The sequence below is a fragment of the Bubalus bubalis genome, chromosome 7 (genome assembly GCF_019923935.1).
Source record: "Bubalus bubalis isolate 160015118507 breed Murrah chromosome 7, NDDB_SH_1, whole genome shotgun sequence".
In the NCBI taxonomy this organism is placed as follows: domain Eukaryota; kingdom Metazoa; phylum Chordata; class Mammalia; order Artiodactyla; family Bovidae; genus Bubalus; species Bubalus bubalis.
Window position 1 is genome coordinate 101,676,110 of NC_059163.1, and position 27,662 is coordinate 101,703,771.

At 37.2% G+C, this 27,662-nt stretch overlaps 1 protein-coding gene across 10 annotated transcripts in view; it reads left to right on the forward strand.

Annotated features, from left to right (window-relative positions):
* Positions 1–27,662, forward strand: part of STPG2 (sperm tail PG-rich repeat containing 2) — a 620,311-nt gene that overhangs the window by 141,635 nt on the left and 451,014 nt on the right. For all 10 annotated transcript variants that reach the window (XM_044946202.2, XM_044946197.2, XM_044946200.2 and 7 more), the window contains exons 8-10: positions 2,920–3,079; positions 5,313–5,473; positions 15,196–15,288. In XM_044946202.2, the coding sequence (XP_044802137.2) occupies positions 2,920–3,079; positions 5,313–5,473; positions 15,196–15,288 (414 nt within the window). The remainder of the gene's footprint in view (positions 1–2,919; positions 3,080–5,312; positions 5,474–15,195; positions 15,289–27,662) is intronic.

Here is a 27,662-nt window from a genome sequence, read left to right on the forward strand (position 1 = left end):
GCTGTGTGCTGAAGAATTGATGCTTTTGAACTGTGGTGCTGGAGAAGACTCTTGAGAGTCCCTTGGACTGCAAGGAGATCCAACCAGTCCATTCTGAAGGAGATGAGACCTGGGTGTTCTTTGGAAGGAATGATGCTAAAGCTGAAACTCCAGTACTTTGGCCACCTCATGCTAAGAGTTGACTCATTGGAAAAGACTCTGATGCTGGGAGGGATTGGGGGCAGGAGGAGAAGGGGATGACAGAGGATGAGATGGCTCGATGGTATCACCGACTCGATGGACGTGAGTTTGAGTAAACTCCGGGAGTTGGTGATGGACAGGGAGGCCTGGTGTGCTGCGATTCATGGGGTCGCGAAGAGTCGGACACAACGAGCGACTGAACTGAACTGAACTGAACTGAAGCTATTTCTTAGGCAAGAACATTATAATACTAACAAACCTTTATAATGTGGCACTGTCTGGATCAAGTAGTTGTGATATTTCTCCAGTTGTACTGTGTAAACTCTGATTATCTAGGGAAGATTATTAACTTTTAGATGACTACATGTGACTACTTTGGTTTCATTGTACTTAAGAGGCACCTCCTTGGAGACAGGTAGATTGCAGGTATATTTGGGAGACAAAATTAACATGACTTTTTAACGAGTTAATGTTGTGGTAAGGGACTAGGAGGAATCAAGAATGAATACTAGGTTTCTGCCTTGAGCAGCTTGATGGTACTTGAGATACAACACAGAATGGATGTAGGGGAGTGAGATACTGTGTGTGCCCTTCATTTTTAAAAATCACATTTTTGCAACCAGAACTCTCAGTTTTTATGCTGTTCTGTTCATCTAATATATAGTCCTAATGTGACATCACTTGGCGTCGGTTATAATATTTTAACTATATTTTTCAGAAATGAAAAGGAATATGGTATCAGTTTTGCTTAAGGGATTCTGAAGTGAAAGATGTGGAAGAGTTAAAACCAACAGGACTGCCTGCTAGGGTAGTGTTAGTGTTTAGTTGAATATGGATAGATTTATTAATGACTATGAAAACGGAGAAGGCAGTGGCACCCCACTCCAGTACTCTTGCCTGGAAAATCCCATGGATGGAGGAGCCTGGTGGGCTGCTGTCCATGGGGTCGTGAAGAGTCGGACACGACCGAGTGACTTCACTTTGACTCTTCACTTTCATGCATTGGAGAAGGAAATGGCAACCCACTCTAGTGTTCTTGCTTGGAGAATCCCAGAGACAGGGGAGCTTGGTGGGCTGCCGTCTATGGGGTCGCACAGAGTCGGACATGACTGAAGTGACTTAGCAGCAGCATGATTGAAAAAGCAATAATTTGATTAACCAGGTGGACTTAGAAGACAATTTTTTTTTCTTTTTTCTTTTTAGGAATAAAGACATATTATGTTTCTTGGATACTTATTTTCAAAAGTTTTCAACTTAAGGAGTTGTCTGGTATTTTATCTAAATGCATAGAATTTTCTTATGTCTTCAACTAGTAGATTTTAAAACCTAAGATTTTCTTTATAGTAATGCTTCTCAACTTTTGCCGCAAATTAGAATATTTTGGGAAATTTTACTACAAATCCACTTGCTTTCTTTCCTGTCTCCCAGAGTTGATGGAGCTGGTCCAGAATAGGGCCCAGGCAGGCACCAATTTTTTTTTTTTTTTAAACTCCTCAAGAAATGCAGCCAGGGTTGAATGTTACCATTTAAAAATATTGTACTCAGCATTTAAATAATAAGATAGTATTTAGGAAGGCTTTGGACATGTTTCTACATGAAAGGAGGCTAAAAGCAATATCTGAGCCTAGACTAGATGATGTATTGGACGGGAAAATTGCATTAGAGGTATAATTAGATCAACTGACAAATTTGGAATATGAATGGTAGATTAAATAAAAGTCTTATATCATTTCTGCATTAAGAAAATACATGTAAGAAAATATCCCTATTTTTAGTAAATGCACACAAAGGATTTAGGGAGAAAGGGCTGGCCACAACACAACATGCATAACTTTCCATTAAATAGTTCTGTGTGTGTGTGTGTGTGTGTGTGTGTGTAGAGACAGAGAGAGGGAATAATGGACATACAAACAGAAAAGCAGAAATAAAGTGGGCAAATGAAAAAAGTGAATGGCATATTAACAGTAGGTGAACATGGCACAGGAATTTTCTGTATTATTTTTATTTATAACTTTGAATATTCCAAATTTTAAATTAATTCTAAATAAAGTTAAAAAAATAAATTATACAATGCTATATGTCATAAGACTTCATAGTTTACATATGGATACATTTAATCAGTCAGTTCAGTTCAGTCGCTCAGTCATGCCCGACTCTTTGTGACCCCATGGACTACAGCACACCAGGCTTCCCTGTCAATGAATATACCAAGTAAGCTTATTATAAGTTTATAATATAAAAAATTAACATTATAAGTTAAAGTGATTTATGTACCACTTGAATCTATAAGATTTTCTCTTAAGGTAGCTAATATGGTTGTGTTAATTGAATATACATATTCAGGAACTTTGTCAATTTATACAGTTTTATTACATGGAAGAAACTGTATTTGATCATATACATTTTATTTATTATCTTAACTTTCAGAATATCTTAAATGTGGAAATTGTCCATACACTATCATCTGAATCTCATAATGAGATAATGTCCTTTGAAAAGTCTTTCTGGCTTAGCAAAGTATATAATGCATTACTGTATTAATATACATATGATTTTACTAAAAGTATATATTTTATGTTTTGATAGGTGTAAGATCTTAATGCATCTACATTTTCTTCACTTCATTAAGAAATAAATTAAACTCCAGATGTTATATTACTAAAAAGACAGCTTTTAAGTCATGAAATATCAAAATGTACCATTACTTTCTAACTGGCATATTTTCCTGTTCTTCACTAGAGGTTTGTCCCTATGAAATCAATCACTCCAGCTCCTGGCACATACAATGAATCTCGAACTGCTTTCAAGCCCTTGAAGAAAACGTTAGGATTGAAAAATACCTCATTTGGTCAAAGTGCTGCTCGATTCACACAAGACTCTAAGACAGAGAAAATGCCAGGTTGGAAATTAATTCATATGTATCCACTCTAACTTGATGTAACTTAATATTCTTAACAAGATGGATGCACCAGAAAGTACAATTTTTTTTGTTCTGTGGATTGTGTTGTTAATTTAAGTCAACATTTTTTTTTAAGCATTGACTATACACTGCTGCTGCTGCTAAGTCGCTTTAGTCGTGTCCGACTCTGTGCGACCCCATAGACGGCAGCCCACCAGGCTCCCCTGTCCCTGGGATTCTCCAGGCAATAACACTGGAGTGGGTTGCCATTTCCTTCTCCAATGCTTGAAAGTGAAAAGTGAAAGTGAAGTCACTCAGTCGAGTCCGACTCCTAGCGACCCCATGGACTGCAGCCCACCAGGCTCCTCCGTTCATGGGATTTGCCAGGCAAGAGTACTGGAGTGGGGTGCCATTGCCTTCTCCGACTATACACTAAACTCAGATAAAAATAATTGTGTAATTTTAGTAAGATTTTAATTTAATTTATCACATATCTTAGTTATAATTTTCTATTGCTTTCCTTTTTTCAATAAAGTTCCTAATTTTCTCTTGGTAGATGAACATATATAATATATTAACTATATGGTCACTGCTAGTAATGTAACTTATGATATTCAATTTTGTTAAAATTTTATTTTGGGGGATGTCCTATCATATGTTCTAGTATTCTCAGTGGGTATTTTATATATATATATATAAAATATGTTATATATAAGTATATACATTTATATATAATTATTGTATATAATATATGTTATATATTTATATAGAGAGACATATACTAGATTACAGTGGGTAATCTTTATATATCTAAGAATATAACACAAAAATAACATATAGAGCTTCCCAGGTGGCTCAGTGGGTAAAGAATTCACCTTCAGTGCAGGAAACGTGGGTTTGATCCCTGGGTTGGGAAGATCCCCTGGAGGGAGGCATGGCTACCAACTCCAGTATTCTTGCCTGGAGAATCCCGTGGACAAAGGAGCCTAGTGGGCTACAGTCCACGGGGTCACAGAGAATTGGAAACAACTGAAGTAACTGAGCACACACACTCTAGCGTATAGGTTGTCTGTTGCTGCATGACAAACTTAGAGGCTTAAAAAAATGCTTTTTCTATCATATCTCATTAGTTTGTGGGGTTTCTAGAAGGCAGAGTTCAGATGAGACTGTCATTCAGAGTGTGTGCATAGCTCCAGAACTGCTGCCCCAGCGTAGCTGATTTTTGACATAGTAGCTCAGGGCTCCGTGAGACCTGCTAGGATGCTGCAAGACTTCTTATGACTGACCCTCAGAAAATCCCAGGACATCATTTCTGCTACATTCTATTAGTCAGTCAAATGACCCAGGGTAGCCCATATTGAACAGAACGGCATGAAACTTTCTCTCTCAGTGACATGGATAGCAAAGAATTGGTAGCCGTTTTTAAAGTTTTATGTAAAGGGAATCACACATTATTTAGAATTTTGTATATCATCTTTCATTGGCGTGATGTTTTTGGGTTTCAATCATGTTGCATTTATATTTTCTTTTTATTATTGAGTAGTATTCCATTGTTTGGGTGTAGCACATTTTGTTTATCCATTCACCAGCTGATGGACATTTGGTTTGTTTTCACTTCTCTTGGAAAAATAATTAGAAGTAGAATTTCTGGGTCATATGGTAAGTATGAGTTTAACTTTGTAAGAAGTCGACAAATTGTTTTTCAAAGTAGCAAAGCACTTTGCATTCCTGTCGGCAATATATGAGAAGTCTTTCTAAAAAAATTGCCTACAGTTAGTTTATAAAGAAGATGTATATAAACACCAGAATACTGCTCAGCTGTAAGAAGAGTGAACTTTTGCCATTTGCAGCAATATAGATCGACTTTGAGGATATTATGCTAAATGAAATGTCAGAGAAGAAAAGTACAGTATGATATCATTTATATGTGAAATCTAAAAAATACAACAAACTAAACAACCTGAATAAAAACAAAAAAACAAGCAGACTCACAGATAAAGAGAACAAATTAGTGTTTACCAGTGAGGAGAGGGCAGAAGCGAGGAGTACAGAGGCAGGGATAAGTAAAAGGGTTATTATGGGATTATATGAAATCAGGTGTGTGAAACTTTCGAAATCTTTAAAGCACTATAGAATTTAAAGACTCATTCAATAAATGCAATACAATAAAATAAATAGTAAAGTTACTAAGTTTAAAAGAATTAAAAGGGTGCTTTTATATTATATTCTTTAGGTCCTGGGTTTTATAATATCCAAAACAATACATTCATCGACAACTTTAGCAATACCTACTGGAAGAAACCAAAGAAAAGTGCATTTGGTTCTACTGTTCCTCGGACTCTCTTCCTGGTTCAGAAAGAAGATTATACTACTCCTGGGCCTGCTGATTATAAGGTAATATGTGAATACCAAAATTATATTATTTATATCTCATATGAAGAATTTAGAATTTACAAAATTACCTGTGGTATATGTACCTCATTATTATAAGCCATACAGTTATTGTTAAAATTATTTACATGTGGTCAATTATGGCATAAAAACAACAATTAATTTGGTTAAAGCTATGTTTATAATTTCTTTTTCAAAAATAGATCTTATCTGGGAATTCCCTGGTGGTTAGGTCACCATGCTTTCACTGCTGAAGGTATGCAGGTGCAAGTTCAGCCCCTGAGGGAAATTGTGAGCTCACAAGCCATGTGGTATGGCTAAAAAAAAGAAGTCTTATTATTTACCTCTTTGAAGATCTCATATACCTTTGGCATTTGGAATTTTCCCGGACCAGATATCGAACCCATGCCCACTGCACTGGCAGGTGAATTCTTATCCACTGTACCTGCAGTGAAGTACTCACTTCAGTTCGGTTCAGTCGCTCAGTCGTGTCTGACTCCTTGCAACCCCATGGACTGCAGTACACCAGGCCTCCCAGTCCATCACCAACTCCTGGAGTTTACTCAAACTCATGTCCATTGAGTTGGTGATGCCATCTAACCATCTCATCCTCTGTCATCCCCTTCCTCCTGCCTTTAATCTTTCCTAGCAGCAGGGTCTTTTCAAATGAGTCAGCTCTTCCCATCAGGTGGCCAAAGTATTGGAGTTTCAGCTTCAGTAACACTCCTTCCAATGAACACCCAGGACTGATTTCCTTTAGGATGGACTGGTTAGATCTCCTTGCAGTCCAAGGGACTCTCAAGAGGCTTCTCCAACACCACAGTTCAAAAGCATCAATTCTTTGGTGCTCAGCTTTCTTTATACTCCAACTCTCACATCCATACATGACCACAGGAAAAACCATAGCCTTGACTAGACGGACCTTTGTTAGCAAAGTAATGTCTCTGCTTTTTAATATGCTATCTAGGTTGGTCATAACTTGTCTTCCAAGGAATAAGTGTCTTTTAATTTTATGGCTGCAGTCACCATCTGCAGTGATTTTGGAGCCCAAAAAAATAAAGTCTGTCATTGTTTCCACTGTTTCCCCATTTATTTGCCAGGAAGTGATGGGACCAGATGCCATGATCTTAGTTTTCTGAATGTTGGGTTTTAAGCCAACTTTTTCACTCTCCTCTTTCACTTTCATCAAGAGGCTTTTTAGTTCCTCTTCACTTTCTGCCATAAGGGTGGTGTCATCTGCATATCCGAGGTTATTGACATTTCTCCCGGCAGTCTTGATTCCAGCTTTTGCTTCATCCAGCTCAGCATTTCTCATGATGTACTCTGCATATAAGTTAAATAAGCAGGGTAACAATATACAGCCTTGCCACACTCCTTTTCCTATTGGAAACAGTCTGTTGTTCCATGTCCAGTTTCAACTGTTGCTTCTTGACCTGCATACAGGTTTCTCAAGAGGCAGGTCAGGTGGTCTGGTATTCCCATCTCTTTCAGAATTTTCCACAGTTTATTGTGATCCACACAGTCAACGGCTTTGGCATAGTCAATAAATCAGAAGTAGATGCTTTTCTGGAACTCTCTTGCTTTTTCTATGATCCAGCGGATGTTGGCAATTTGATCTCTGGTTCCTCTGCCTTTTCTAAATCCAGCTTGAACATTTGAAGTTCACTGTTCACGTACAGTTGAAGCCTGGCTTGGAGAATTTTGAGCCTTACTTTGCTAGTGTGTGGGATGAATGCCATTTTGCGGTAGTTTGAGCATCTTTGACATTGTCTTTCTTTGGGATTGGAATGAAAACTGACCTTTTCCAGTCCTGTGGCCACTGCTGAGTTTTCCATATTTGCTGGCATACTGAGTACAGTGCATTCACAGCATCATCTTTTAGAATTTGAAATAGCTCAGCTGGAATTCCATCACCTCCACTAGCTTTTTTTGTAGTGATGCTTCCTAAGGCCCACTTGACTTTGCATTCCAGGATGTCTGGCTCTAGGTGAGTGATCACATGATTGTGATTATCTGGGTTGTTGAAGATCTTTTTTTCTATAGTTCTTCTGTGTGTTCTTGCCACCTCTTCTTAATATCTTCTGCTGCTCTTAGGTCCATACCATTTCTGTCCTTTATTGAGCTCATCTTTGCATGAAGTGTTCCCTTGGTATCTCTAATTTTCTTGAGGAGATCTCTAGTCTTTCCCATTCTATTGTTTTCCTCTATTTTTTGCACTGATCACTGAGGAAGGCTTTCTTATCTCTCTTTCCTGTTCTTTCGAACTCTACATTCAAATGGGTGTATGTTTCCTTTTCCCCTTTGCTTTCACTTTTCTTCTTTTCACAGCTCTTTGTAAGGCCTCCTCAGACAGCCATTTCACTTTTTTGCATTTCTTTTTCTTGGGGATGGTCTCTATCACTGTCACCTGTACGATGTCACGAACCTCTGTCCATAGTTCGTCAGGCATTCTGTCTATCAGATCTAGCCCCTTAAATCTATTTCTCACTTCCACTGTATGATCGTTAGGAATTTGAATTACATAATACCTGAATGGTCTAGTGGTTTTCCCTACTTTCTTCATATTAAGTCTGAATTTGGCAATAAGGAGTTCATGATCTGAGCCACAGTCAGCTCCTGGTCTTGTTTTTGCTGACAGTAGAGAGCTTCTCCGTCTTTGGCTGCAAAGAATATAATCAGTCTCATTTCGGTGTTGACCATCTGGTGATGTCCATGTGTAGAGTCTTCTCATTTGTTGTTGGAAGAGGGTGTTTGCTATGACCAGTGCGTTCTCTTGGCAGAGCTCTATTAGCCTTTGCCCTGCTTCATTCCATATTCCAAGGCCAAATTTGCCTGTTACTCCAGGTGTTTCTTGAGTTCCTGCTTTTGCATTCCAGTCCTCTATAATGAAAAGGACATCTTTTTTGGGTGTTATTTCTAGAAGGTTTTGTGGGTCTTCATAGAACCGTTCAGCTTCAGCTTCTTCAGCATCACTGGTCAGGGCACAGACTTGGATTACTGTGCTATTGAATGGTTTGCCTTGGAAACGAACAGAGATCGTTCTGTCATTTTTTAGATTGCATCCAAGTACTGCATTTCAGGCTCTTTTGTTGACTATGACGGCTACTCCATTTTTTCTAAGGGATTCTTGCCCACAGTAGTAGATATAATGGTCATCTGAGTTAAATTCACCCATTCCAGTCCATTTTAGTTTGCTGATTCCTAAAATGTTGACATTCACTCTTGCCATCTCCTGTTTGACCGCTTCCAATTTGCCTTGATTCATGGACCTAACATTCCAGGTTCCTATGCAATATTGCTCTTTACAGCATCGGACCTTGCTTCCATCACCAGTCACATCCACAACTGGGTGTTGTTTTTACTTTGGCTGTGTCTCTTCATTCTTTCTGTAGTTATTTCTCCACTGATCTCCAGTAGCATGTTGGGCACCTACCAAGCTGGAGAGTTCATCTTTCAGTGTCCGATCTTTTGCCTTTTCATACTGTTCATGAGGTTTTCAAGGCAAGAATACTGAAGTGGTTTGCCATTCCCTTCTCTAGTGGACCACATTTTGTCAGAACTCTCCGCCATGAACCAGGTGTCTTGGGTGGCCCTACAGGGCATAGCTCATAGTTTGATGAGTTAGATAAGGCTGTGGTCCATGTAGTTGGATTGGTTCATTTTCTGTGATTGTGGTTTTCAATCTGTCTGCCTTCTGATGGAGAAGGATAAGAGGCTTATGGACAATAAAGGACAGAAATGGTATGGACTTAACAGAAGCAGAAGATATTAAGAAGAGGTGGCAAAATACACAGAAGAACTATACAAAAAAATCTTTACCACCCAGATAATCATGATGCTGTGATCATTCACCTAGAGCCAGACATCCTGGAATGTGAAGTCAAGTGGGCCTTAGGAAGCATCACTACAAACAAAGCTAGTGGAGGTGATGGAATTCCAGTTGAGCTATTTCAAATCCTGAAAGATGATGCTGTGAAAGTGCTGCACTGACTATGCCAGCAAATTTGGAAAACTCAGCAGTGGTCACAGGACTGGAAAAGGTCAGTTTTCATTCCAATCCCAAAGAAAGGGATTGCCAAGGGATGCTCAAACTGCTGCACAATTGCACTCATCTCACACGCTAGTAAAGTAATGCTCAAAATTCTCTAAGCCAGGTTTCAACTATCTGAGCAGTGAACTTCCAGATGTTCAAGCTGGATTTAGAAAAGGCAGAGGAACCAGAGAGCAAATTGGCAACATTCATTGGATCATTGAAAAAGCAAGAGAATTACAGAAAAACATCTATTTCTGCTTTATTGACTATACCAAAGCCTTTGACTGTGTGGATCACAATAAACTGTGGAAAATTCTGAAAGAGATGGGAATACCAGACCACCTGACCTGCCTCTTGAGAAACCTGTATGCAGGCCAGGAAGCAACAGTTAGAACTGGACATGGAACAACAGACTGTTTCCAAATAGGAAAAGGAGTACGTCAAAGCTGTATATTGTCACTGTGCTTATTTAACTTATATGCAGAGTACATGATGAGAAATGCTGGGCTGGATGAAGCAGAAGTTGGAATCAAGATCTCTGGGAGAAATATCAATAATCTCAGATATGCAGATGACACTACCGTTATGGCAGAAAGTGAATAAGAACTAAAGAGCCTCTTGATGAAAGTGAAAGAGGAGAGTGAAAAAGTTGGCTTAAAACCCAACATTCATAAAACTAAGATCATGGCATCTGGTCCCATCACTCCATGGCAAATAGGTGGAATAACAGTGGAAACAGTGGCATACTTTATTTCTGGGCTCCAAAATTACTGCAGATGGTGCCTGCAGCCATGAAATAAAAAGACGCTTACTCCTTGGAAGAAAATGTATGACCAACATAGACAGCATATTAAAAAGCAGAGACATTACTTTGCCAACAAAGGTCCATCTAGTCAAGACTATTTCCAGTCAAGTTTTTCCAGTGGTCATGTATGAATGTGATAGTTGGACTATAAAGAAAGCCGAGCACCGAAGAATTGATGCTTTTGAACTGTGGTGTTGGAGAAGCCTCTTAAGAGTCCCCTGGACTTCAAGGAGATCCAACCAGTCCATCCTAAAGGAGATCAATCCTGAGTGTTCATTGGAAGGACTGATGTTGAAGCTGAAAGTTGAATACTTTGGCCACCTGATGTGAAGAACTGACTCATTTGAAAAGACCCTGCTGCTGGGAAAAGTTGAAGGCAGGTGAAGGGGATGACAGAGGAAGAGATGGTTGCATGGCATCACCGACTCAATGGACTTCAGTTTGAGTAAACCCCTGGAGTTGGTGATGGACGGGGTGGTCTGGTGTGCTGCAGTCCAAAGAGTCGGACATGAATGAGCGACTGAACTGAACTGATAGCTATATTCTATATGTTCAAGAAGGTAGTGGAAAGATAGATCATATTAAGTAGATAAATGTCACAAATAAAGAGGCACAAATTGAAGTTCATGAGATGGGAAGTATATCATGTGAAAATAAGTACATTCTAACTAACAGCAATTTATGCTGTTCAGACAAAACTATTAGTTGACCTTAAGACAGTAATACAAACAACTTCAAATGAAATACAGTGAGAAAAAAAGACAAAAAGTGATGAATACATTATCAGTGAACTATGGGTATATTTGAAGTGGCCTAATTGTGTAACTAGAATCCTTGAAGGGAAAGAAAGAGTGAATGAAGCACAGGAAATAATTTTAAGAAATAATATGGCTGAAAATTTCCAAATTTTGATGAAATCTAAAACCGCATATCCATAAAGCTCAACAAACCCATAGCAAAAAGGCGTCATAGGACTATGCCAAGGCAAATTACAATCAAATTGAATAAAATGGTAACAAAGAATAAATTCTTAAAAACAACCAGATGAAAAGTAAACGTGACATTAAGAGGGATGAAGTTGAAAATGACACTACACTTCAGGTTGGAAATGATGCAAGCCGGAAGAGAGAAGTGCAACATCTTTAAAGTATTGAAAGTAAATGCATGTATACCTGTGGCGGATTCATTTTGATATATGGCAAAATCAATACAATATTGTGAAGTTAAAAAATAAAAGAAAATTAAAAATAAAAGAAAGTAAACAGTTGTTAGCCTATAATTCAATTGCAGGCTCAAATACCCTGCAAAAATGCAAACCAAGTGAAAAGCTTTTCTAAAAACTTCTATGTATTAAATAAGTCATGGAAATGTAATGTACAGCCAGTGCAGAAGACATAAGAGATGTGGGTTGATCCCTGGGAAGATCCCCTGAAGGAAGAAATAGCAACCCATTCTAGCCTTCTTGCCTGGAGAATCCCCATGGATAGAGGAACCTGGCAGGCTGCAGTGCATAGGCTTGCAAATAGTCAGACGCTACTGAAGCAACTTAGTATGCATATATGCACTATACTGAATATTGAAAGTTGTTATGTAAATCTAAAAAGCTCTTATTGCACAAAAAAACTTTGTGGTGATGGATGTTAACTTGATATTGTGATGACCATTTGCAATATGCTGCTAAGTCACTTCAGTCATGTCCGACTCTGTGCGACCCCGTAGACGGCAGCCCACCAGGCTCCCCCGTCCCTGTGATTCTCCAGGCAAGAACACTGGAGTGGGTTGCCATTTCCTTCTCCAGTGCATGAAAGTGAAAAGAGAAAGTGAAGTCGCTCAGTCATGTCCGACTCTTCGCAACCCCATGGGCTGCAGCCTACCAGGCTCCTCCGTCCATGGGATTTTCCAGGCAAGAGTACTGGAGTGGGGTGCCATTGCCTTCTCCTCATCTTAATGTATATATATGTATAATTATTCATTTTTCTCATCACTGCAGAAGTTGAGAAAGCTTAAAAGAATGCATATATTGGAAAAGTTAAAGTAGCTAAAAATTCAGGTGGAAAATATGGAAAGAATAGATATGTGGATATTCTGTACATAGAATATAAACAGAAGTTAAACATTGGGAAGTTTGAACATAGTTATCATATAATAAAAGGGCATGTACAGAACTTTGGAACTGTGTCTATCCTATAGTACACACTCAGGAAGTAATATTGAATAAATGAATACAAAAGAGAAGCATAGAAATATGATCTAGGAAGCTTAAAGAGAAGAACAATTTATTGTAAAAATTGGTAAAGAAAATTAAAATGGGGACTTCCCTGGCGGTGCAATGACTAAGACTCTGTGCTCCCAGAATCCTGTAGGGTAGGGTAGATGATATAGGGATAGCAGAGCCACTGAATTACTGAACCAGATTGGATTCTTCTGTCAATAGGAGCAAATGATTTTCAACACAGAAAGCATGGAACACACATAGTTGGAAATTGAATGTTAAATACTTAGCGTATAATATAGGGGCTTTAAGTGGTATTATCTTCTAATAGAAAGATTTCACATTTTTCTCTGCAAAACAGATAGAAGTCAATGGAGATCACCTTAATCTAATCATGGTTTGTGTTATTTATAGTTTTTCCAGGACTTAGTTTACGTTGTGTGTTCATTGTATAAAGTTTTGTCCTCTGGGGATTTCAACTGTGAGCCGGATGTGCTGGCCACTGCCAGTGCCAGGTTCTGGATGCTAGTATTTAATGACTCTGCGTTTCAGAGTTTTACCTTCTATTTTTAGCATTATCCTGCTTCTTATCCTCTTGCTAACACCTTAAGGGGAAAACAAATCATGTGTTTTGAGGCACTTCAAATCTAGTTTTGTCATGTGGCCCAATAAGACCACAATAAACTTATTTTCTAGCTCCTTAATAGCAGCCCTCTGCCAGATCTAAACCCAGATTCTTTCTGTCCAGTTATCAGCAATTATCCCAGGAAAAAAAAAGCACCTGCAGATTGATAGATATCCTTTCAGAGATTCTGTCCTCTCCAGAATCTTAACCCCTCTTGTCTGTGCTGACAACTCCTAGATTTGGAAGCATTCACAGCCCTGTGAAGACTTAAAAATATATGTTTTATCTGGGTTTATAACAAATATATCATATTTATAACAAATAAAAAATCATTTTTATTTTGTTATATTTTATATGGATTAATTTGGTAAAAATACAAAATTGTAGTGTTCTGTAAACTACATTCCCTCTAAAGCCAAAGTCATTCAATGAGTAATACATTCTTTGAGCTCATTAATTTCTACTTTAAACAGTAAAAATTGCAAAATGCTTTTGAACTTATTTCATAATTTCTAATACCACATACATGATAATAATATAATTATTATGAAAGTGGATTGTTTTTCAGTTTCAATAAATTTAAAAATCACATGAAATAATAATGCTGGCTCAGATGCCCTGTTTGAAGGATTTCACATCTCTACAAGATCTCTACACACAAAAAGTGTGATTTTTCTGTTTTTGAAAGTGACAGAAACTACCTATTTATTTTTGAGTGACTATGCAGGAATGAAACATGAAGAAAAGAATGGAGAGACACCAGCTTCACCATAGTGAAGCATATAGTTTCAAAGATACAGTGAGAGGTGGATTTTTTAGTAGATCAATGTTCCTGAAAAAATGAGCAGAGAAAGAAATATCTAACTATTGTACTAGGTGTTAAATTCTGAAGTATTAAATACAAATATAAAATTCTGAAATAAAAATAGTGACGTGTATAAAAACAGGAAAATGAATCCTCATCCTTTTTGTATATAAAAAGAATGTTACTGTTGGTTATATGGTTTAAATTATTAAATGAATACAAATGACTGAATTGTATAATAAATTAGGAGTATAATATCACGAGCATTAACTAATTGCCAATTAAAATTTTAGATTACCATCTTCCTCTAGTCTATTAATTTGCATCTTCAATGAATATAAGGAATTATATTTAAGAAAGTGTGGATCATATTACTAGAAAATTTATTAATCCAGGATTGCCACATAATCAATTTAAATAGTTATTGTTAATGTATTTCTAGTTCTTGTATTAATAATCAGGTAGTAACAAATAATACTATATAATTGACCAAATATCTTATATATTATTGATATTACAACCTGCTAGTTATGAATCAGGACAAGAATTGGTTCTGAATTTAACATTAGAGTGTAGCTAATAAAGTCAAAGAGTTAGTTGCTCAGTCATGTCCAACTCTTTGCAACCCCATGGACTGTATAGCCCACCAACCTCCTCTGTCCATGGGATTCTCCAGGCAAGAATATTGGAGTGGGTTGCCATTCCCTTCTCCAGGGGATCTTCCTGACCACTCGGGTATTCTTGCCTAGAGAATTCCATGGACAGAGGAGTCTGGTGGGCTACAGTCCATGGGGTTGCAAAGGGTTGGACACGGTTGAGCAGCTAACACTTTCACTTTATTAGCCATACTCTAATGTTAAATTCAGAACCAATTCTTGTCCTGACTCATAATTATCAGGTTGTAATTTGCCCCTAAATATGTTTAAATAATGTATGCAGATCCATCTTTCTTTCCTAGAGGTTCATATAATCAATCCTTTTCCCATTTTAATGTTTCATTGTTAAAATCTTTTACTATATTCCATTTAAAACATTTTAAAAATAAATGTCTCTCTTTAATGATAGCCATATTTTTAAAAAATTATTTTTAAAATTTAAATTTATTTTTTAATTGAAGAATAATTGCTTTACAGAATCTTGTTCTATAAGCTTATTGCAGAGTTATTTATCATGCCCCTTGTATTGAGAAAAATAAGCGATATATACCTCTTCATTCAACATGTTTTTTATTTTTGGCATTCACAGGTCCCTGAAATTTCTGATGAACTACCCAACTTGACTAATCGATATGCTGCTTTCTTGTCAAGAACAGAAAGAACTACTAAAGTATCAGATGTGGTAAGAACACTTTTCTAACCAAATGTATTTGTAATTTAGGAATCGTGAGGAGACTATGTAACATAAACATTATATTAGGACCTGAGAGTGGTACCTGGTATCTTCAGCTAGTGTGAAACTTCTATATTTGTAAAGTTCAATGAAATTCTTGAAGTTAATCATAAGTCTAGCATTGCTCCATGAGAAAATATTATGTGCAATATTTCCTTTAGGGTCAGAGAGAATCCATTCTTAGGACAAATAGGAAAATTCAACTTGTATGTGAAGTGGAAGATTTACTTTAAGTTCAAATGAATTTACTCATAAGTGCAAATATTTACCCTTTTCAGTTTGAATCTCTCTTGAAATTTCAGACTCTTGAGCGACATTTTTTATCCCTGTTAATCTGTATTTTAAACTGTGTTGATGTGAACTTTGCTACCTGAATTTCCCTTTTTTTATAAATAGCTAATATTGAATAAATTTAAATAAGGAAAGTATGTGAAATTTAAAACTATATACTTAACTAACTCATTCAAATTAAATTTATTAAAAGATCAAAGTGAAATTTAAAGTTAAAAAGTTAGAATTGTATGTATAGATATTGTTAAAATAAATTTTTATAGAAATTAGACTATCACAGGATATTATGACTGACAAGAGCAAAATAGGACCATTAACCAGGTTTTAAAGTGTAGCCAATCAAACCAGAGAAGTAGCATGGCTTGCTGAACTAAAATTCTACTGGGTATATAATGCCAAGAGTTCATTTACAGTGTTTTCGAATGGTGAAGTAACTTAAAAGTATGGGAAGAACTCATTTAAATGAAGTACAAATGCAGGCCTAGTTAAATACAGCTGTGAATGTTTAGGAATTTATAGAAATAAAATTAATTTGGTAAGAGTCATTCATGAATGGATTTATTTTTTTCTAAGACATTAGTTGACTGAATCTGAGAGATGGAGTCAAAATTAGCATTAGATCTAGCAGTGTCTTGACATTTAAGAGATTCTCATAATTGCTTTAGCAAATTATTTCTTCATCTTGAGGAATTTTAGGGTTGTACTGTGATTCTCAAGTGAGTCATTGTTATACATACCTTTGGATCCATTGTTAAGTATGTCATGAGTAATTTATTACTAATATAAAGCTTTTTAGGGCTTCCCTGGTAGCTCAGTTGGTAAAGAATCTGCCTGCAAAAAACACTGCAGGAAACCAGTGTTTGATCTCTGGGTTGGTAAGATCCCCTGGAGAAGGAAATGGTAACCCACCCCAGTATTATTGCCTGGGAAATCACGTGGACAAAGGATCCTGGCAGGTTACAGTCCATGGGGTTGCAAGAGTCAGACATGACTTAGCAACGAAGCCTCTATAAAGTTTTTAAGCTTTGGAATATTTAGAATGGATTCAGAGTTATCTCTATTGTAGTATTATAGCTACTAGGAAAAGCCAATGCAGGTTTCTGAAGGTAATGCGTAGGAATGTATATGTAACTGTAACACCTTATGTTTGTAATGAAAAAAAAAGATGATCGAGAGATCTGTTCTAGAGAAAGATGAGTTGCCTACTAGTTGTTTTTACCTAACTTATGCTTGCCTCTTTTACCTTTTATCTCTCACTGCGTTTGGAAACTCCTTTTTATTTTAAAAATAATTTGTATTGAGATATAGTTGATTTATAGTGTTGTTAGTTTCAGGTGTACAGCAATGTGACTCAATTATACATGCATCCATTCTATTTTTAGATTCATTTCCCATATAGGCCATTACAGAGTATTGAGTAGGGTTCCTTGTGCTATACACTAGGTTCTTATTAGTTATCTATTTTATATATAGTAGTGTGTATGTGTTAATCCCAATCTTCCAATTTATCCCTCCCCCCTTATCCCTAGTAACCACAAGTTTATTTTCTACATCTGTAACTCTATTTCTTATTTGTAGATAAGTTCATTTTTAGCCTTTTTTTAAAGATCCATGTATCAGCAATATCATATACTATTTGTCTTTCTCTCTTTGACTTACGTCACTCAGTATGACAATCTCTATGTCCATCCATGTTGCTGCAAATGACAATATTTTGTTTTTTATTGGCTGAGTAATATTACATTTTGTATATATGTACCAGATCAGATCAGATCAGTCGCTCAGTCGTGTCTGACTCTTTGCGACCCCATGAATCGCAGCATGCCAGGCCTCCCTGCCCATCACCAACTCCAGGAGTTCACTGGGACTCATGACCACTGGAGTCAGTGATGCCATCCAGCCATCTCATACTCTGTCGTCCCCTCCTCCTCCTGCCCCCAATCCTTCCCAGCATCAGAGTCTTTTCCAATGAGTCAACTCTTTGCATGAGGTGGCCAAAGTACTGGAGTTTCCGCTTTAGCATCATTCCTTCCAAAGAAATTTGTACCACATCCGCTTTATCTGTTCCTCTGTTAACGGACATGTAGGTTGCTTCCATGTCCTGGCTATTGTAAATAGTGCTGCAGTGAATATTGGGGTGCATGTATATTTTTGAATTATGTTTTTCCTTGGATATATGCCCAGGCATGGAATTGCTAGATTATATGGTAGCTCTATTTTTAGTTTTTTGAGGAACCTCCATGCTGTTCTTCATGGTGAATTTACATTGTTACCAGTAGTGTAGGAGGGTTCCCTTTGTTCTAGATCCTTTTCAGTTTTTATTGTTTGTAAATTTTTAAAATAGTATTTTCTTTTTTTTTTCAAGAGACACTTGCATTTAAAAGTATGGTTGGGATTCAGTTTATCCAAAAAGCAACATAGTTTAGTCACATAGAATTCTTTGGATTTTGAATCCTTTCTACAAATGAGAATACCTTTCAAACATGTGGGTATATAATATGTATCTAGTGAAAAATTCAGATTATTGATTTCAATATATCAATATTGATCTCAAACATATTGATAAAATAATTGGATTAATTTTAAAATTTTCTTATCAAATAAAAATATTAGAACATTTACCTCCTATATGTTTATATTATATATATATATGTATGTGCCACAGTCTTGAAGGAATGCATATAGTTTAATTTTCAATATTTTACATAAGAGTTTTGCATCAGATCAGATCAGATCAGATCAGTTGCTCAGTCGTGTCCGACCCTTTGCGACCCCATGAATCGCAGCACGCCAGGCCTCCCTGTCCAACACCAACTCCTGGAGTTCACTGAGACTCACATCCATTGAGTCAGTGATGCCATCCAGCCATCTCATCCTCTGTCGTCCCTTCTCCTCCTGCCCCCAATCCCTCCCAGCATCAGAGTCTTTTCCAATGAGTCAACTCTTCATATGAGGTGGCCAAAGTACTGGAGTTTCAGCTTCAGCATCATTCCTTCCAAAGAAATCCCAGGGCTGAGCTACTTCAGAATGGACTGGTTGGATCTCCTTGCAGTCCAAGGGACTCTCAAGAGTCTTCTCCAACACCACAATTCAAAAGCATCAATTCTTCGGTGCTCAGCCTTCTTCACAGTCCAACTCTCACATCCATACATGACCACAGGAAAAACCATAGCCTTGACTAGACAGGCCTTTGTTGGCAAAGTAATGTCTCTGCTGTTTTGCATAAAGGTATTTAAAAACCCAGACTTCTGGTTTCATATGAAAGAACATATATGTACACATATATGTCTGTATCTCCCTTCTTTTTACAAGGTCCCAATGAAATAACTTTGTAAAAAAACTACAATATAAGCATTAGTTGAATATAAAAAGACAAAGATATTGAAAATATGGTAAATTGAAGCTAGACACAAGCCAAACATCTGTTTATTAGGCATTCCAGGAGCAGAATGCTAGGATGGTAGTTGGAAGTATTTGATGTAAAAAACAGTAAGTTATCTTGAAGGGAATAAAGACATGTCTTCAATTAGAAGAGCTCAACAAAATAGCACAGACAGATTTTCAAAGACATTTTTTTCGCATTCGCTTGCATTTTCAGAAGACTAAAAATAAAATCCCCTTGAAGCTTCCCCAGAGGAAATTAACTGGGTCACCTACAATGGGATGAGAAACGTACTGTTACCAACACTTTCTCATCAGGATTAGAGACTTTTCAGAGCAGGGAGTGATGGAATAATATTTTCTAAATTTCTAAGAGGAGATAATTTTGGACATATTGACAGAATTCTGTCTCTACCCAAAGTTTCAATTAAATGAAACAAGAAAATAATTTTCTACATGCAAGAGCTTAGAAAGCTTAGTAACTCCACATCCCTGTACGTGAAAATGGTCCAGCAAAATTAAAAAAAAAAAAAAAAAAAAGGGAACAAGAGAAGGGTGACATAAACATTGAGAACATAAATTGAGAATTTCTGGATGAAGTAGAGAAAAGTGGAAACAGATTAACAAAGAAGACATTTTTAGTTCATGCTTGGGACATTCTTCCAAAGTCAGGGGTTTGGTGACCACAGAATTTCACTTACTTCTCTGTGTGTTTGGCTGCACTATTTGGTTTGATAGGAAATTATATTGATTGATTTGAAATCAATCTGTATACATTGCAGAGGACTTAATTATAGTATAACAATATAAATATTAGAAACCTTAATATCAGTAATAAAATAACAGATCAAGAAGTGTAAAGTAGGAGATGGTAGAATATGTTGGGTCTTTTGTTTCATAGTGCAGAGCTAACATGTTATCAAAAATCGACAAACTACAGTATTAAGCCCTTCCTTATATTCAATTTGTAATGGTAAAATCCAAAGGAAAAAAATCACACCTCAAACTAAAAAACACAATTACTATTAATTGTGTTTATTATTTATTGTGTGAATTATTTCTCAGAATGGAACCAGGGAGAGGCTGAGGAGAAATGTATTATTTATTTTGGATTCTTGTATTGATTTGATTTTTATTCATGATGTGAAGAAATTTTTAAATAAAAGTAGAAATAATACTCCTGATTTTATAATGAGTATGCATTTGGAATGGTATTGTTACATACTGGTGCCTGTACTGATTCATTTCTCTGCAAACAACTGAAATTCTAGATAAAATAGAAACAAAACATATTCGTGAATGCTTCCAAGAATTAGAAAGAGAGGAGGAGTACACAAGCTAAATTAAGGAAGGACCCAGAGTGGCAAGTAGAGCACTGAAGCCAACTCTCACCCCGAGGGTGTTTGCCAAGCTAGATGACCTTGAGTTTTTATTTATACAGTCTCAGAGACCTCCATGGAGAAGGCAACGGCACCCCACTCCAGTACTCTTGCCTGGAAAATCTCATGGACGGAGGAGCCTGGTAGGCTGCAGTCCATGGGGTCTTTAGGAGTCGGACACGACTGAGCAACTTCACTTTCACTTTTCACTTTCATGAATTGGAGAAGGAAATGGCAAGCCACTCCAGTGTTCTTGTCTGGAGAATCCCAGGGATGGGGGAGTCTGGTGAGCTGACGTCTCTGAGGTTGCCCAGAGTCGGACACGACTGAAGCGACTTAGCAGCAGAGACCTCCAGAGAAAGAAAGAAACCTAGGCAGCTTAAGAGTATAATGCAAATAAGTCTACGTTTCTTACACACCAAAGAATTTAAAGGAAGTTGGCCAGTGTTAAACTTTTTGGTATAGAATGTGTGTTAGGGGAATAAGCCCTGAAATCCTGTTACATTTCACCTTCATTTAGTGAGGTGAATTGTTAATACAAAATACCTGTCTGTTACAGATACTAATGAAATAAATTTTATTAATGAAAATAAGAGCTAGTGCTTATAATATGCTTGTTCTATTCCAGAAACCATTTCAAATATAAAGCATGGTACTCATTTGAATATTATAATTATGGCTATCTTTAAAAATGAGGAAACTGAATTTAAAGTTTTTAAGTGGCAGAGTGGTAATTTCAAACTGAGGCAGTCTATCAATAGAATCCTCTCCTTTAGGGATCTTTTTCTGCTCCTTTCCTCTAACTTGAAGAATTAAGCTTAACTAGAATAAATATGACAATACAATAAATGATTTTTGTGATTTAATACCAAAGAGATATGACTGTAAAGATCTCATACATATTATAAAGGATGGAACTTTTTTTTGAAATGCAAAAGAAAAAAAAGTTATGTTTATTAGAAACTGATGGAGGATTCAGCATTATGAAACAATAGTGAAGTTAGTAACTTTACTTTAGTTACTGAGGCCAAAAATTAACTAAGGAATATCTATTTAGTGGGAAAAATCACTGGAAGAATTTGATGTACTTTCTTAGATTGAGTCATGTCTCAGAAAGGGGCATCATTTGGTTAGTGGCAACCTAGTATAAAAAAATCACAAAATTATACCATTTTTTAAAAATTAACAAATGAAATACATTAGAATTACTTGCTGAACAGCTGTGCTACCACTTTTATCAGTTGATAAATGGTTTTATAATACTTACAGTTGAGAATGAAGGACATTTTAAAAGTAAATTTCAATTTATGTTTATTCCTATATTAAATTTATGTTCATTTGATTTTTAAAATATTTTGAATATCATCCCTGAATAAAGTTTAAGAGCAAGTGCTTTGACATAAGCAAGTGCTTAAAAGCAAGAGACTTTTCAAGTCTCTAAATCTATTTTTTCAAATGTTAAATAGTGATAATAAGTAGGCATACCTGATGGAGTCACAGTAAGAACTAAGTGTCTTACTGTGTGCAACACTTATTTCATTGTGTTACCCATAGTAAGCTATAAGTAAGTTAGCTATAAAAATTGTGAATGGCCGGGTTATGGCTCAAAGCTAAGTAAATACCATTTCAAAGCCTGTGCTCTCTTTTCATCTTTTTATAGTAATAATGAGAATATATTAAAATATGGTAATGTCTTTTGCTTTTTATATTTCCTTGTGACATTCACCTTCTGCAACCAGAGGCACCCTCTATCTTGCATGGTATTGCTGTGTCAGGAATGCAAAGCAGCAGAAAGAATAAATGTTCAGCTTTTTACTTTGGAAGCATTTCTTGAAGCTCATTTCAGACACAATAGTTGTGGGGGCCATGGCTTTATTTGTTGTTGTTCAATTGCTAAGTCATCTCCGACTCTTTGTGACTGCATGGACTGCAGCAGGCCAGGCTCCTCTGTCCTCCACTATCTCCCAGAGTTTGCTCAAATTCATGTCCATTGAGTCAGTGATGTTATCCAACCATCTCATCCTCTCTTACTCCCTTCTCCTCCTGCCCTCCATCTTTCCCAGGGTCTTTCCCAATGACGTGGCTCTTTGCATCCGATGGCCAAAGTATTGGAGCTTCAGCATCAGTCCTTCTAATGAATATTCAGGGTTGGTTTTCTTTAGGATTGACTGCTTTGATCTCTTTGCAGTCCAAGGGACTCTTGATAGTCTGCAGCATTGCAACTTGAAAGTGTCAGCTCTTCAGCTTTATGATAGAGCCTTAAAAATAATGAGAAATATTTTCTAATTTTCAATTTCCTAAATATTCTAGAGCTAGAGAAGGCAATGGCACCCCACTCCAGTACTCTTGCCTGGAAAATCCCATGAATGGAGGAGCCTGGTAGGCTGCAGTCCATGGGGTTGCTGAGAGTCGGACGTGACTGAGAGACTTCACTTTCACTTTTCACTTTCATGCATTGGAGAAGGAAATGGCAACCCACTCCAGTGTTCTTGCCTGGAGAATCCCAGGGACGGGGGAGCCTGGTGGGCTGCCGTCTCTGGGGTAACACAGAGTCGGACACGACTGAAGTGACTTAGCAGCAGAGTTGGCTAAGAGGTCAAACTTCTATATAAATTAGCTATTTATGGATAAAAAACTCAAAATCTTAGCATATAATAAAAATCTTTCATTACTCACCGACAAGTTTGCAGGTCTGCTAGAGCAGCTTACTTCAGGCTGCGGGTTTGCTGGGGAGATGCTGCTTCACTGATGCCATTCCACTGGGATGGCTCTTAGGAGCATGGGAGGGGGCTAGCTGGAGTATGAGAAATTGAAGTATGAATTCCACTTCATATCTGAGAGCCTGGGAGGGTGTCTCCTTTCCTTATATTGGGTGGGTAGCTGCTGCAGACATTGGAGAAGGAAATGGCAACCCACTCCAATGTTCTTGCCTGGAGAACCCCAGGGACGGGGAAGCCTGGTGGGCTGCCGTCTATGGGGTCACACAGAGTCGGACACGACTGAAGCGACTTAGCAGCAGCAGCAGCAGCAGCTGCAGTAATGGTGTATTTAAGCAAAGAGGGTCTATATCAGTCAGGATCTAGTCAGGAGACAGAGCCACAGTAGTTATTTTGAGGTATAGTAAAAGGAACTGTGGATAATGGAGAACCCAAAGAGTCAAAGAGGGAACACTAATGTATCATGGAACTAGCGACAAACAATGCCACCATCCTTAGACCTTGGGGAGCAAAGAGAATAGATTGGAATTAACAAAACTTGAAATCTTGGAGAGAACTTTTAAGGTGATTTAAGTTTATGAAGAGGATGCACAGCTCAGCTGCTGCTAGCGGCTCAGGGCTCCAAAGAAAGAACCCTTGGGTCTGGGGCACAGACCTTTGTGATCCTGGAGATGGTAAAAATATGTTAGAAACGGGTTTCATCTGAAATCCATAAGAATCAAAGTTATTCTGACTAAAAACTGTATTCTTTTACTTTCAATCTTTCTTTTCTTACAGTATCTCACTAAACAGGTATAGAAAGTTCTTAGATTTTTACATAGTTTTTAAAGTTTATTTTATTGGCTGCTAGTTTGCTTGTTGGTATCTTATCATTCACTGAACTGTTGGTGGAGGAAAGTGCCTTAAAGTGAATTTTCTTACTGCAGGCCCATCAGTGCAAGTAAAGGTTTTTAGGAAAACGATTTCTGACATACTGAAGAGGAAGTCAGGCACAGTGCACTTACATACTTTCTCTTCTCCCATTACATTGTAAAGTCTCTATAAATTTTTCATAAAATTGTCTAACCTCATTAGTTCAGAAAATGGCCTTGTTATGCAAAGGAAAGAACAAGGGCTGCTGGATGCCGCATTCCTCAAAGCACAGAAGGATGGTGAAGGAAACTGCTAAGCAAGATACAGTATAATAAATCAGATTCTAGTAGCCTGCTCCTTGATTGCATGCCATTGCCTGTCAGTACTTACACAGACTGTGAGAAGAATGCAGTTCTGCAGTTTTATATTAGTTATTTTAATTGTCATGCATAAATGTCAGAAGCAAATAATAACTATATGAAGAAATGATTTTTTTCTTTCTCTTTGATAAAAAATTTTGCATGTTCTATGTTTTGAGGATAAAATCTGTCTTTAAAGATAACATGTTCATTTAAAGTGATCAAAATGACTCATACTGTACATAACCTCTGCTACTGCTGCTGCTAAGTTGCTTCAGTCGTGTCCGACTCTGTGGGACCCCATAGATGGCAGCCCAACAAGCTCCCCCGTCCCTGGGATTCTCAAGGCAATCACACTGGAGTGGGTTCCCATTTCCTTCTCCAATGCATGAAAATGAAAAGTGAAAGTGAAGTCGCTCAGTCGTGTCCGACCCTCAGCGACCCCATGGACTGCAGCCTTCCAGGCTCCTCCATTCATGGGATTTTCCAGGCAAGAGTCCTGGAGTGGTGTGCCATTGCCTTCTCCGACATAACCTCTGAGACTTAAGCTGTTTGTGGTATTCATTCCAATCTGATTCCTACATTTTATATCAACCAGTCATTGTTTTATAGCTTATGTGAGAATTGAGGGTAAGTATGTTAAAACTGATGTGGAGATGACTGTTAAAGACCTTAACCCCATCATTTAAGTCCTTGATACCAACATGACTATATATGCAATCCTACATATGGTAGAGTGATGGCATTAATACCACTGAAATCTCTGTATAGTAAATTCACAACTAATGAAACACAACATTTAGAAATTGACTTCAATGTCTAATTATTTTAGGATGCACATATTCATGAGTTATAAACCATTTTAGTATATTTAAGTATTTAAGAATTCATCTTTTTTCAATGTTATCTTCATTGATGAAGAAAGCCATAGCCTGCAATGCTGGATTTATTTATAGAAATTTGATTTCACTGACGTGGCTAGCATAGTCATCTTTTGACCAATTCAGAGTATTAAACTTTTGAGTATGTAATCATCATTATATACAAAAATATGTATTTCTATTTGGATTTCTAGGGGTAAACAGTAATTCCATTCTACTTTTATAAATATCTAAGAGAAAAGGCATTTTTCCATCACATAAATTTAAAACATAGGTACACATACCATTGTATTTATATCATCACCACGAGCATATAGGAAACAAATATAGAAAAGTTTTAACAGGTTCATATAAGTTTAAATGATATTAATGGAAAAATAGAAAAAGAGGGGAAAGGAAAAAGGACAGAGATGTACAAAGGAATATAAAGAAGAGAGATAATGGGAAGAAGTACTCACATGGTAAAGTTATAGTTTTGGCCACAGCAATCAGAGCAGAAAAATAAATAAAAGGAGTCCAAATTGGAAAAGAAGAAGTAAAACTCTGTTTGCAGATGACATGATCCTCTACATATAAAAACCTAAGGACTCCACCAGAAAATTACTAGAACTAATCAATGAATATAGTAAAGTTGTAGGATATAAAATCAACACTCAGAAATCCCTTGCATTCCTATACACTAATAATGAGAAAACAGAAAGAGAAATTAAGGAAACAATTCCGTTCACCATTGCAATGAAAAGAATAAAATACTTAGGAATATATCTACCTAAAGAAACTAAAGACCTATATATAGAAAACTATAAAACACTGGTGAAAGAAATCAAAGAGGACACTAATAGATGGAGAAATATACCATGTTCATGGATTGGAAGAATCAACATAGTGAAAATGAGTATACTACCCAAAGCAATTTATAGATTCAATGCAATCCCTATCAAGCTACCAACAGTATTCTTCTCAGAGCTAGAACAAATAATTTCACAATTTGTATGGAAATACAAAAAACCTCGAATAGCCAAAGCAATCTTGAGAAAGAAGAATGGAACTGGAGGAATCAACCTACCTGACTTCAGGCTCTACTACAAAGCCACAGTCATCAAGACAGTATGGTACTGGCACAAAGACAGAAATATAGATCCATGGAACAAAATAGAAAGCCCAGAGATAAACCAATGCACCTTTGGACACCTTATCTTTGACAAAGGAGGCAAGAATATACAATGGATTAAAGACAATCTTTCAACAAGTGGTGCTGGGAAAACTGGTCAACCACTTGTAAAAGAATGAAACTAGAACACTTTCTAACACCATACACAAAAATAAACTCAAAATGGATTAAAGATCTAAACGTAAGACCAGAAACTATAAAACTCCTAGAGGAGAACATAGGCAAAACGCTCTCAGACATACATCACAGCAGGATCCTCTATGACCCACCTCCAAGAATATTGGAAATAAAAGCAAAAATAAACAAATGGAACCTAATTAAACTTAAAAGCTTCTGCACAACAAAGGAAACTCTAAGCAAGGTGAAAAGACAGCCTTCAGAATGGGAGAAAATAATAGCAAATGAAGCAACTGACAAACAACTAATCTTGAGAATATACAAGCAACTCCTACAGCTCAACCCCAGAAAAATAAATGACCCAATCAAAAAATGGGCCAAAGAACTAAACAGGCATTTCTCCAAAGAAGACATACAGATGGCTAACAAACACATGAAAAGATGCTCAACATCACTCATTATCAGAGAAATGCAAGTCAAAACCACAATGAGGTACCTTTTCACGCCAGTCAGAATGGCTGCAATCCAAAAGTCTACAAGTAATAAATGCTGGAGAGGGTGTGGAGAAAAGGGAACCCTCTTACACTGTTGGTGGGAATGCAAACTAGTACAGCCACTATGGAGAACAGTGTGGAGATTCCTTAAAAAACTGGAAATAGAACTGCCTTATGATCCAGCAATACCACTGCTGGGCATACACACTGAGGAAACCAGAATTGAAAGAGACACGTGTACCCCAATGTTCATCGCAGCACTGTTTATAATAGCCAGGACATGGAAGCAACCTAGATGTCCATCAGCAGATGAATGGATAAGAAAGCTGTGGTACATATACACAATAGAGTATTACTCAGCCATTAAAAAGAATACATTTGAATCAGTTCTAATGAGGTGGATGAAACTGGAGCCTATTGTACAGAGTGAAGTAAGCCAGAAAGAAAAACACCACTACAGTATCAGATCAGATCAGATCAGTCACTCAGTCGTGTCCGACTCTTTGCGACCCCATGAACTGCAGCACGCCAGGCCTCCCTGTCCATCACCAACTCCCGGAGTTCACTGAGACTCATGTCCATCGAGTCAGTGATGCCATCCAGCCATCTCATCCTCTGTCGTCCCCTTCTCCTCTTGCCCCCAATCCCACCCAGCATCAGAGTCTTTTCTAATGAGTCAAC